General features: G+C 50.4%; 1 protein-coding gene across 1 annotated transcript in view; it reads left to right on the top strand.

Moving 5' to 3' along the window:
- The first annotated feature begins 772 nt into the window (after positions 1 to 772).
- PAX3 (paired box 3) overlaps positions 773 to 12,402 on the top strand; it is a 100,606-nt gene continuing 88,976 nt past the window's right edge. The window contains exons 1-4 of the mRNA XM_027514537.1: positions 773 to 1,338; positions 2,646 to 2,881; positions 4,214 to 4,343; positions 5,512 to 5,646. Of these exons, the coding sequence (XP_027370338.1) occupies positions 1,254 to 1,338; positions 2,646 to 2,881; positions 4,214 to 4,343; positions 5,512 to 5,646 (586 nt within the window). The 5' untranslated portion in view covers positions 773 to 1,253. The remainder of the gene's footprint in view (positions 1,339 to 2,645; positions 2,882 to 4,213; positions 4,344 to 5,511; positions 5,647 to 12,402) is intronic.

The following is a 12,402-nucleotide window of genomic DNA, read 5'->3' as shown; positions in this document are numbered from 1 at the left end:
AATTCCTGAGAACAAATGCTGCAGCCGGGCAAAACTTTAACATATAGACGAATCTCTGCTGAAGCATTGGGGGATCTGTACCTCTAGATTTAGAGCTGGGGCTTCTGAGAGAGGGTATTTTTAATCAAGAAGAGGAGATAATTTTCTTTCTCTTCCTCTTCCCAGGCTTCGGGTAACCAGGACTGGGGCCTCCGGCCACTACCTAAGTAAGCTTCAGTGTCCTGGCTGCCAGACGGTGAAGACAAAAGAACTTATCAGCACATCCTGGGCTCTTTCTGGGAGGAACCCCATAGGGAAGACCCTCATAATAAGCCTAGGCCGAGGGGCATGGGCCAGAGGAAGGAAGACTAAAGAGGTCTGGGGGCTCCAATGCCTTCTTCTTGGAACTGCGCCCCCTTCATTGGCAGTAAGCCAAGAAGAATGGGCGAGAGGGAGAGCCACAGGTAGAAAAACAGAGACATAGAGACACACAGAGAGACAGAATGAGAGGACGAGTCAGAGAGAAAGACATACAGAGATACACAGAGATGAGGAGACAGAGAAACAGAAAGTCAAGGAGAGAGACATACATGGAGTGACAGAGAGGCACGGATCCCTCTTCAGTCTCGGCATCGCCTCGGTACTGTCTCTCCGGGTTTCCGTGGGTCTACCCTTCTTTCCCCAGGTTAGAGGCGCAGCGCGGGTCCCTCTCTGGGCCGGTCGAGGCTTGGGCACCGCCGGGGATGGGAAGAGAAAGTGGCCGCTGTCGCCCAATCAGCGCGTATCTCCGCCACCCGGGACGGTCTCCCCGTCGGCCAATCGCAGCTCAGGGCTCCTGACCAAGCTTTGGGTGAAAGAACTAATAAATGCTCCCGAGCCCAGATCCCCGCACTCGGTGTCACGACGGGAGGAGACTCAGGCCGGCCACGCTCCCGCCCCCATCCCCCCTCCCCGGCTCGTTGCCGAACTCCGAGACCCCTCCCCAGCGCTCCTAGCCGCGGGGCCGCCGGCCCAGACTCGCACCAAACTTTTCCGCCCTGGGCTCGGGATCCTGGACTCCGGGGCCTCCCTGCCCACCCCCTTCCCCCGGTTCCACCTCGAGCCTCTCTTTGGACTAAGAGCGAGCAGCTCCCCTTTCCCGGGTCCCTCCTTTCTCTCCAGCCTTTTTGGGGAGGGACTCTCCACGCTCGGGGGAGCTGCCTGGGGTCACCAGCGCCTGTATCATCTATTTCGCCTTCACCTGGATATAATTTCCAAGCGAAGCTGCCCCCAAGATGACCACACTGGCCGGAGCTGTGCCCAGGATGATGCGGCCGGGCCCGGGACAGAACTACCCGCGCAGCGGGTTCCCGCTGGAAGGTAAGAAAGGGCCTCAGCGCCGCCCAGATCGTGGATCCGCGGCCAGGCTGCTCCACCCAGCCGGGGTCTCCACGGGCTCCTTCGGCGCGTCCAGGAGCGCATTCCCAGGGTACCCCCATATCAGGAGGGAACAGTTGGGCGAGGTCCCCTCTCGAGTTTCTCTGGGTAAACGAAGCGTCCTTTTTCTCTGTAACTCCTGCCGGAGCTTGGTGGCCAGGCCTGCTCCTGGGCGGGTATGCTTTCCCCTGTTGTTTTGGAAATGCCTTGGTGGGGCAGGGATCAACCGGCTTTTGAGCACCAGCAAGCAACTTCTCAGCACTTTGTGCCCCCGAAGGCATCTCAAAACTACCCCGGCTGTTCCTGTATTCGCTAAACTCTTGTTAATTCTGGAAGGATTTTCTTAGGGGGTGCGAAGTTGTGGTGGCGCATGCCCGTGCAGAATCGTGCTGGGGAATTTTTAGTATTTATTGATTCCTTAATTAGGGCCCCATTTATCTCCAGCTTCATCTGGAAGTTTCCACAATCCATTTGGGGGACTGTCTTTCAGTTAGAGTGAAGGTTCTGGACTCCAGGGAGGCAGGAGACCTTGCAAATCATTTTTCGGATTTTCTAGACAGTTTGCCAGGTTCGGTCGCCCGAGCCGGGTTGCTGACCCTGCCGGTGCCTGGGCTTGGCCCTCAGTCTGAAATAGTATGTATTATTAATAATAATCAGAGCACCAGCGGAGGCGAGGGGCCTGTGAGCAGACTGGACTGTTGTCTCTGGCCCGAGGTGTAACAGGTGACTCACGATGACACCTGCGGCTTGCTTTCAGTACCCTCTTTGACCTTTGGCTGCAGTACTCCTAGCCCAAAACCCAAAGGGTTATCAACTCTTCCAAGTTTCTTAGAAAGAAAGCCCCCCAGTTAGACAGGGTTTAATGCCAGCCGCAGAAGGCCTGGGTGAACTTCTCTCTGCAGGGAGGCTGTTCTTTCACCAGCCTCTAGGTCTCCCCACCCCACCCCTTGCCCCTGCAAATTGTCCCCTTTCTTGGGTCCAAAGGGAAGACAGGTTCACTATAGCGAGTTTATTTTGCCCTGGTTGCTCCTTTCACACAAGATTATGTGCCCTTGAATTGCTTAATAGTTTGAACAAGTGTGGTTAAAGTAGGGTCTCAGGTTGGGAGCCCGAATGGAGCAATTTCAGTGCTAAGGCTGTAACATACCGATTGGCCAGAAGAGTGTGAAATTGGGGTTCATCTTTTGGGCTGCTCTCCTCTCTCCCCAAATGATCTTCCATTTGTCTCTCTTCTTGACTTCTGTTCCCAGTGTCCACTCCCCTCGGCCAGGGCCGGGTCAACCAGCTTGGAGGTGTTTTTATCAACGGCAGGCCACTACCCAACCACATCCGCCACAAGATCGTGGAGATGGCCCACCATGGCATCCGGCCCTGCGTCATCTCCCGCCAGCTGCGTGTGTCCCATGGCTGCGTCTCTAAGATCCTTTGCAGGTATCAGGAGACTGGCTCCATCCGCCCTGGTGCCATTGGTGGCAGCAAGCCCAAGGTGAGCTCGCAGGCCTGGCCCTGGGGGCCTCCTGTCTGAAGTTAGGGCAGAGTGGGCAGCGGGAAAGGACTGCCAGCTGGGACTTTCTGAGGTGTTTTTTTCCAAGTCTGGGAAGGTGTGTGTATGTGTGTGCGTGTTGGGGAGGGTGGTGGTGGTGAAGAGAAGGGTCTACAGTGCTGTTTGAGCTGGTACTCCTTGATAAATGCTAAGGAAAAACTCTAGCCTTTTTGCAAAGGAGATAAAGCCTTTGTTTTGTATGCCTCAGAATCCTGAAATTCTCATCAAATTGTTTTAATAGGCAGACACCCAAAGCGTCCAAGCTGTACGTGCTCACCTGTTGCTGGTTTCTTCTCCAAGTATCTCCCCAGCTCCCAGCGACTACATTGCCCATTCCAAATGTAATCCAAGGAGCCACTTTGGGTTTTTGAATGGTTTCACTTCCAACTCTTCTCCCCTATTGCCTCCAGTCCAAATTGTCTTCAAGGAATCAAAAGCTAGGGTGATTTGCTTTCTTTGTAATGAGCCGATGACTTGGCTTTTAAAAGGCAGTTTGGTGCTATCCTCAAATTATTTTGGTTCTCCTTACAAAAGGAAAGAGAATCACACTGGCTATGGCTGAGTGGGAGGGGATTGCCTACAGCTGCCCTTTTTTCTGGATGTGGGGAAAATCCAATATAATTTTCTGGTTGCCACAGGGCAAAACCAAAAGGAGGGGTCTGGTAAACTGAAAATTTCCAGACAACTGCCTTTCCTCGCATGCCAGCCCGCTTTGCAACCTCTCTAAGAATCTCTGGAAACTCTTTTTCTTGGGGGGTGGGGTCGGGTGGAATAAAGAGCCTGCCTTTCCGATTAATCATATTTGCTACCACTCTGATTTTTAATGGACACTCAACTTTTGCGTTTCATTTTGCTCTTCACTTGAGCTAAAACCTTGAGTTCCTTTGAAAAGGCACAAGTTACAGATCTAACCTGATTTTTTCTGCTCCTCTTTCAAGTCTTACTTTTTTTAGTTTCATTTTCGTGTTGATTCAGCATAAGGGGTTGCCTTTCTTTATTCCCACGGATCAGAAAGTACACCCCTTCCAAGAGGTCATAACTCTTCTTATTTTATCCCAACTGTGAGAGCTGATCTGGGGAGGAGAGGGTTGGGATGGTTTTCTCTCTGCCCTTTTCTAAAGTACACTGCTCAGAGAGTTGGGGTCCTTTTGCTAACCAGGGGAAACTTGCCACGGGGCGCAAGAAGGAGCATCCCGCCAGGCCCGGAGGCGGTGAGGCCGCCACATCCGGCCCAGAGAACTGGGTACCAACGCCGGTCTGCCGGTTCTCTTAAAGCAGGTGACAACGCCTGACGTGGAGAAGAAAATAGAGGAATACAAAAGAGAGAACCCCGGCATGTTCAGCTGGGAAATTCGAGACAAATTACTCAAGGACGCGGTCTGTGATCGAAACACCGTACCCTCAGGTACCAGGCTCATCTGCGTCTTCCAAAGGCTAGGCGTCAGTCGCTATTACGCGGGCGGGCCATCTGAACCATAACCACCCCCAGTGATCGATCTGGATGATCGGGAGGCGGTCCCTCCAGGGGCTCTGAAATATTTACGAACTAGCCGTTTTATGGAGGTAGTGATCAGCTGCTTGTCCTGGGGTTGAGAGATCGCCGCTCAGGGCTCCCCAAAGAGGGTTTCTGTCGAAGGGGCAGGGCAGGAAACGCGAGGCGGAGGCCAAGCGTTTATTAATATTGATGTTCCCTTTTAAAGAGAAACAAATGTTTTGGTAACCCTAACCGAAGGGAGATGGGGCCGCGCCAGCCGAGGCTTCTCCGTGCGCGCACGGGAGGGGAGGCTTCGGCAATGGCCGGGAGATTATTTTACGGGAGAGTCCCAGGGACCATCCGGCGCCCCCGGCGGCCAGGGAGAGGCGAAGGAAGAATAGGGGCGAGAGCAGGGCAAGCGCGAGGGCGCACGGTTTGTTTTTAATTAGAAGGAAACTCCCTTTCCCCCCCCTGCGAGAACGAGATATTTCAGAGGATGGATTTGTTTACCAGACTGGAATCTGGAAAAAATAAACGGGGAAGAGTGCATTTTCTTTTGATTTTTACAATAGGAAACGATTCTGCAGTTGAAATTTAAACCTTTTATGGTCGCAAAAGAAAAGAAAAAAGTCGAATTGCAGGGGATGGGGCCGCTCTCCTTCTTCCTGCCATACCGCGAACCGCGGGGCGCAAGGCCTTCAGCTTGGGGTGGGGGTGTGCCGGGTGGGCTGGCGGGAGAATTCTCTGAGACTGGAGATCTAGAGACCCGTCTGTGGAGTCAGGAGGGAGGCTTCCTACCGGGGAGAGAGGACCGGTACGGCTGTTCCCGGCCCCTAACCCGGAGGTGTGAGCTCCAGGCTGCCGTCTCCGAGATCCTAGAAGACGATCATACAATGGGGGTGGGGTGGGGGCAGGTTGAGTGGGAGGGTGAGGCGGGGTGTAGAAGGACAAGGATGCCCAAAGATGCAGGAGGGGGCAGAAGCAAACTGTGCAGGGCAGGCCTTCTTCACCCCCACTCCGATTAGGGGCTGGGGAGCCCCTTCCAGCACGATCCTGCAAATCTCAGTCGTTTGCGCCCCCTTCTTCCTTCCGCCCCCAGTGAGTTCCATCAGCCGCATCCTGAGGAGTAAATTCGGGAAAGGCGAAGAGGAGGAGGCCGACCTAGAGAGGAAGGAGGCCGAGGAGAGTGAGAAGAAAGCGAAACACAGCATCGACGGCATCCTGAGCGAGCGAGGTAAGCGGCGGCGCGCTGAGCGGCGCCCTGCGGGCCAGCGCCTCTCGGACTCCGCGCTCTGACCTTGGAGGCTTACGGGCTGCGACTCCCCGGCTCATGTCACGGTCCCTCCTCACTCGTATCCACTGCACCCGGGTAAGAGCATTGAAGAGAAAGACCCGAGATGCACTTTCATTGAATACAAAAATCTTTTCTCTCTTTCTCTTTTCTGTTTTATAAATCTTTGTTCCGCACCACTCACAGTCCCTCGGAATCTAGAACTACAAATTGCGGTCTGGCTGAGGGGCTACCCTCTTGCCCGCAGGCTTGCAAGACTGAATCTGAGCAGTTTGGGGCCTGGGGGGCAGTCTTTGAGCCTCCCGAGGTTAAAGGAACATTTTGTGCCCTTAGGAAAGGCCCAGAGTCTCCAAAGAGCTTCCTTGGTTGAGGGGGTGGGTAGGCGGGGGAGAGGAAGAGAGACTCAAAACTCTTGAAGGCAGTAGGTTCTCAAAGTTGCGTCACACTGATTGCCTTATAAATGTATATGTGTACGTCGGTGGTTTTTCCTTTGTTTTAAATTGGTTTTCAAGTGCGGTAGGGTTTGAACTGTGTGTGTCTGGGAAGAAAAACAATCCTAAGATCTTGGTTACAAGCGAGGGGCTCTGGGTTCTCGGGTTCGCAATGTGGGCGCACTTTCTCTTCCCAGGGGTGTCTTCTCCTTGGCAAATCTGTCAGCCTCAAGAGAAAAACCTCCCCTGTGGAGCCTTACATGTAGCCTTGGGGTTTTCTTCAGAGCCCCACGGAAAAAGTCAACCCCGTGGGAGTTGAACTGGGAAGGGATCCTGGCACAAGGAGAGTCTCCGAAGTTCTGCCTCTCAGCACTTTTGGCCTGGGGGATGGTTGCACCTCTTCCAAGGCCCAAAGGGTCAGGAGTTGCCCGGTGTCCCCACCCATGCATGGCCTTCCCTTGCTGGGGGCTGAGACTTCTGAGGCTGAGTGGACTTTTGAGTTGACCTAGAAGGGCAGGCGGCTCTCCAGGTGGGCTTGGAGCGGTCAACCACTTCGACTTACTGGATCTGAGCCCTCCGCCAGTGGTGTCCCGGGTAGGACTGTGGTTCGGGAAACTGGTCGCTTTTTTTACTTTCATTGCTCAACTCCAGCGCAGACCACTGGCCCTCCGGAGCCGACAGCTTTACAAATCAATACGAAATCTGTACACAACCTCGAAGAGACACATACTTAGATGTTACAAATCCAAACCACAGTTTGTAGGGCTAAACCGATGCCTAGGTGCTCTGGCACACACAGGCAATCAAGACATAAAAACCCAAGGCAGGTTGAGTGAAGAAGACACATACCCTGTGGCTTCCCTCCTTTGAAGCAGGGGTCTCACACAGACTCAGTGTAAGCCCTTCTTTTTGAAGGGGTGCCTTTCTGCCCTGGTCTCTGAGAGGATGCCTGGCTTTTAGTCCTGGTCTAGATGCTGTATTGGAGGTGCTGGGGAGGGAAGAAGGTGAGAAGCCAGCCAACCCCAAACCCAATGGGCCCCTGTAGGCACTGAACCCAGAGGGAGGCTTGGGAAGGAGGGTGGAGGTGGCCAGGCTTTGCTACTTGTTGCTGGAGGCGCCTGCGCCGCAGCTCCATCGCTCCCTCGCCGCACCAGCAACCGAGGGCCCAGGAGACAAAACGCCCCAAATGAGCTGGTCAAACATTTGTACAACTTTTCCAGCTTTTACAAAGAAGGCCTTCTCTACACAATCTACACTTGGAGATGAACTTGGGAGACAAAGCCTGGAGAGTCCATTGAAACTCACACTTTAGCTCGGCCCAGACAAAGCTCCCGCTCGCAGCAGCTTGATGTGAACAAAGGAAGGCAACCTTTTTATAATTCAAGGAGAAAAGAAGAGAAAACAGCCCCACAAAGGGCTGAGAATAGACATTATGGGCTTGCAATGAGGGATGAATTATTCAATGAGCCCCAAGAGCTGCTGCGCCAGGAAGTTTTATGGACTCTCCAGCCGTGGAAAAAGTGGCCATTTCACCTACAAAATGTTTCTAGTCTTTCGGGCTGTCTAGCTGGGGCTGCTGCCATTCAAGGGCAATTGCTACCATTTTTAAAAGCAGAGTATTCTCCCCAGCGGGGCTGAACCGTTGAAAACACACACATACACACAACTCGGAGGCTGAAGTCTAATTTAATTTGGGGTTGTCAAGCAAGAGGCAGCGTCAGTCTCTTCAGCGCCTCTAGCTCCTTTTCCAGATGAGCCCTGGAGGGCAAGAGGGCCCAGAGAAAGGACAGAGTGGAGTGGAGTTGGAAGGGAAGTTTAGAAATCTCAAAAAAAAAAAAAAAAAAAAGATTCCCGGTCGTTTGGGCAGCAAAAGTCCCAGGCTTCCCGGCTTGGAAAATAGAATGAATGTTGATAAAGGGGTCTGAGCTCCCAGGCAGGCCTAAGGAAGGCCGTTTGGGCGTCCTGAGCAGGGCGGAGCGCGCTTTCTGAAGGTTCCAGATTCCTTTTCGGCCTGCCGGCTGTTGCTGACTGGCTCTTCTCGGGTGCATCTTTCTACTTGTCAGAGACTAGGACATAGGGTGAGAGGCACCCTGAAAGAGGTCAGAACAGCTCTCGTTTTTCTCCCCAGGGTCGCGTTCTAGATGGCCCCATTCACTTTCCCAACTTTGCCTTGTGCCTCGCCCCATCCAAGACGACCGTGGCTGACCGACCCGGTGCGCGCAGGCCCGTGCGCCCTGGCACGCAACAGACTGCGCGCCCCTCCTTGGATCTACACCTCCAGCTGTTTTGCCAGTGTGGAAGGAGAGGGTTGGGCGGCCAGGAATCCCCCACCCTTCCCAGGACCTTCTTCACTCCCCTTCCTTCCCCTCCCCACTCGGCACCGAGAGCCGACCGGGCGCAGCCGGAGAAACCCAGCCCCGGTCGCGGCAACGGGGGGCTCTGGGCACGGCCCGCGCCGCGGCCACTCAATGGGCGCCTCTGTTCCTCCCCCGGCGCGGCGGAGCGGGCCCGCGGGCGCCGCCACAATGGGCACGGCCCCCACTCTTGCGCCCTGAGCCAAAGCGCCGCGCCGCGCCGCCCCCTCCCCTGCGCTCTGGCCGGCTCGAAGCTTAGCTCGCCGGGCTGCAGCCGACTCAATTGCCTCCTTTATGTCCTTCTCACTTTCATCTAGACACAGCCCGCCTCCCCCTCCTTCTTCTCCTCTTTTTTCCCCCTTCCTTGCCTGAGGCTCACATTAGTGAAATTTCTGCAACCTCCCCCTATTTTTTTTTTTTTTCCCCTCTTATTTTAAAGAAAGCCCTTAACACAAAAGCGGTGACTAATCAATAGAAACTGCTCCTTCATCAGCTCCTCCCCCCAGCCTTCTCCTCCTCCTCCACCAGCGGCAGGGTGACGCTTTTCCTGTTTGTGAGTTTTGGGAAACATTTTTGCTTTGTGCCGTAATGGAATTAGAGGACAGATGAGGACTGTAAATGGACACGCGACTGCAAGACTCTCGCTTAAATATTTAGATGCAAAGTTACAATTACTGACTTGTTGCAGCAGCTTTGAAGTGGCAGCTCGGGGGTGCAGGGGGAAAGAGGCCAGATTGCCAAATTGATGTTTTGATTGGGGCTGGAGATACACTTTCATAGGACCCTAACCCTTTTTAAGAATCACCAGCTAGCGTGGGAGGTTTGCAACAATTTCAAAGTTTGAGCCAAGAGACCCAAGCATAGTCGGTTGGAGCTTACCCTTCTTTTATATCGATCCCTTTCAATTTGACATTTATGAAAAGCACTGTTTTTTTGGTTTTTTTTTTGTTTTTTGTTTTTTTGAATTTGAGAAAGTAAAAGTGACAAAAGCTTTGCTCAAGTTTGCAAACTTGTGAGCTTTTCTAAAAGTAACGAAGACGACGTCATCTTTTCAGCCGGGCATACGATAAAACAATTAAACACGTACTGACATTTTAAAGGTTCTGGAACGATTTCGTTTCCTGTGGGATCACGAACATTTTATCATTAACGGGAGCACTACTGAAATCGAGGGGAACTGAAGGCAGTTTCGTGTCTCTCCCCCTCTATACCACCCCACCAGTTAGCAGGGAAGGACTTTTTGGCGCGAGGCAAAGGGCGGGGGTCAGGCGGGGGCGGGGCGGGGGGAGGGGGAAAATCTTTCCCACAGATTAAAATCATGAGCTATAAGATCTTAGGTTTGTGGCATCGGAACCTTTATTAAAGTGGACAGCCCGGTCTCCATTTGTCAGAATCACGAATTTGACCCCAATGTAGTCTCTTGTCTTTGGGGGGTAAATTTCATGTTTTCTGCAGCGCTTAAAATACTCAACAAAGAAATATCACCCATTTAAAAATCTATGGGAAATACCAGAACTTGAGTTAAATTGAAACAGCACGCTGTGTTCTTTTCGAAGAGGTAACGGTAACGATTTTCCCGTTGGACCGATTTGAAAGGAAGCAACCAAGATCAGATTGTAGCTTTCTTTTTCGCTGGTTGGTTTTGTCTGGTTGACTGCTGTCGGCTTACTTTATAGCCTTATTGAAAACATGCAGATTTTCTAATTAATGCTTGAAATTGTATGTTTATTTTGAAGTTTGATTTGCTGGGTGATAGCACCGGAACGGGGACGTTGGGGCTTCAAGTGCGTAATAATTACTGAAGGGTCATTTAGGAGTCCCCAGGGCTGTGCAATAAAACCCATCCGCGCGGCGAGGTGGAACCAGCAAGTGCGCCTGGGTTCAAGGGGTGGAATATGCGGAAATTCATCAGGTGAATAGCAGTGTTGCCGCCGAACTCAGGTTCAACTTTAACGAGTATTTTGTATTTTGAGAACAACAACAAAAATCCTTCGTAACCACGAGGTTAAATGTTAACGTACATAGATAGTCAATAAATGTTAAAAGCCTCAACAACAGCAACAAACACACGGTGAGACTTTCGCCAGGCTTGGGGGCAAAGGAGGTTCTGTTTGGTGGGGTCCCACCCCAGGTAATTTATTTATGCGGGTAAATAAAGATTAAAGAACCATTAAGAATGTACATATATAACTAACAAGACAGTAAAAGGCAATTAAGCAGTCAGTTTAATGCCTTATCTCACTGGCTGCTCTGGGGTTGTTTTACAACAAGGAATTAAAATCTGAAAAGGAAGTTTTCAGCAGCTCTGGCCAAATATTGATTAAGTAGCTGTTTGTTGATACCATTGTTACGCATTAAAAGGCCAGGATCGCGGCCTCTCAGTGGCCATCTTCCATTGTGAAGGATTCTTAACCACTGAGATCAAAGCGGGATCATTTCAACTTATCTGTCTTGGAAAATCCCCCTTTTCCTCTGAAACCTCTAAGGAGGATTGACCGAATTCTCTTTAAGAAATAGGAACCGAAACCAGTTACATGTCCTAGGTTTGTAGAGAAGAGATTCATGGGGTGTTTGTAATTATCCTATGGTGATTTCTTGTTTAAAACTTAAGCTAAGATGGTGAATTTATCATCAAATAGATTTTCCTTGGCCTGGAGGTGGTGGGAGGCATGGAAGCTAAGATCCCAGTGTCCACTAAATTTCTAAATATGGAAGTTTTACTGAAGTTGCTTTCCAAGCTGGAATGATGCAAAGGCAAGATGTCAGAGTTTTATGTAAAACTAGGTGGGGAATAATTAAATACACAGGAAACTGAGAGTTAGATTAACTGCATTTCCCTACATATGTTTCCACAATTTTTCTGTTTATGGATGGTTAGATGAGTCCCATGTATATTTTTAAACCTCCTACAATGTAGGAGCAGATATGTGTTTGTTTGTGTGTGTAGTTTGTGCATCGTTAGAGTTTATTTATAAGTCGGTCACTATGAATTATGCTGGCAGTAAACTATACCCCGTTGCACACACACACAGAAAGGTTTATTTGTCCTGTGGATTACACTTTCTAGAGTCATCAGAATTTGAAGTAACAGTACAGCTTCCCAATTCATACTCAGCACTGCTGTTGAATGCTAGGAAAAATATTTCCCTGAATAATTTTATGACTTTTTTGGACTGTTGATTTTTCGATGAACTGCTAGACTTTTTTTTTTTTGGTTTAAGAATTCAATATATTTGGAAAGATTTTTCTTTTATTATGAGAGCTAAAATTCCTGCAAAGGCTCTTTTGGAAATACCATCTCTGTGCTTAATTTGCAAATTCCAACAAATCACTCTAACTGAGGTTGTGAAATTTATGCCAGATTCAGCTTTGAATATTCAACTGAGCATCATGAATCTGCCTGTGGGGGAGATTTTCTGAAGCCCTTTCTCTGTTCATTTCTCTGCTAAATAATTGTGCTTAGAGACTTATTTTTATTTCATTTGATTTTATTTTACTATGTCATTCACTCTTGAGCAAGATGAATCTTGACAGTCAGAATCATTAGTGAGTATTTTCTAACATTTTTTGTTATAATTCCCAATTAATTAATAATCTATCTGTGCTCAAATGTCCTTTGAAATAGTCCCAATCATTGGGCATTGGGACAACTGCCTGAAATAGATTAAGCTGGAAATGTGAGTCAGTGCAGATTGATTATGACTGCCTTGTCCTGGATCCAGATGCAATGCTAGAGAATTCTTTGCTACATTTTTCACGTATATGTGTATTTCATGTTTCACATACATGTGGAGTGAAAGTGACTGTCCTGTCTTGGATATCAGGCTATGTGTTCATATACTGCCAGGGGGACACAGAGTCATACTCTGAGTGGAGCCTGACCTCAGTACCAAGGCAGAATTACTGACTTTGAC

The sequence above is a fragment of the Bos indicus x Bos taurus genome, chromosome 2 (genome assembly GCF_003369695.1).
Source record: "Bos indicus x Bos taurus breed Angus x Brahman F1 hybrid chromosome 2, Bos_hybrid_MaternalHap_v2.0, whole genome shotgun sequence".
NCBI lineage: Eukaryota > Metazoa > Chordata > Mammalia > Artiodactyla > Bovidae > Bos > Bos indicus x Bos taurus.
This window is presented reverse-complemented; position numbering and strand designations above follow the sequence as displayed.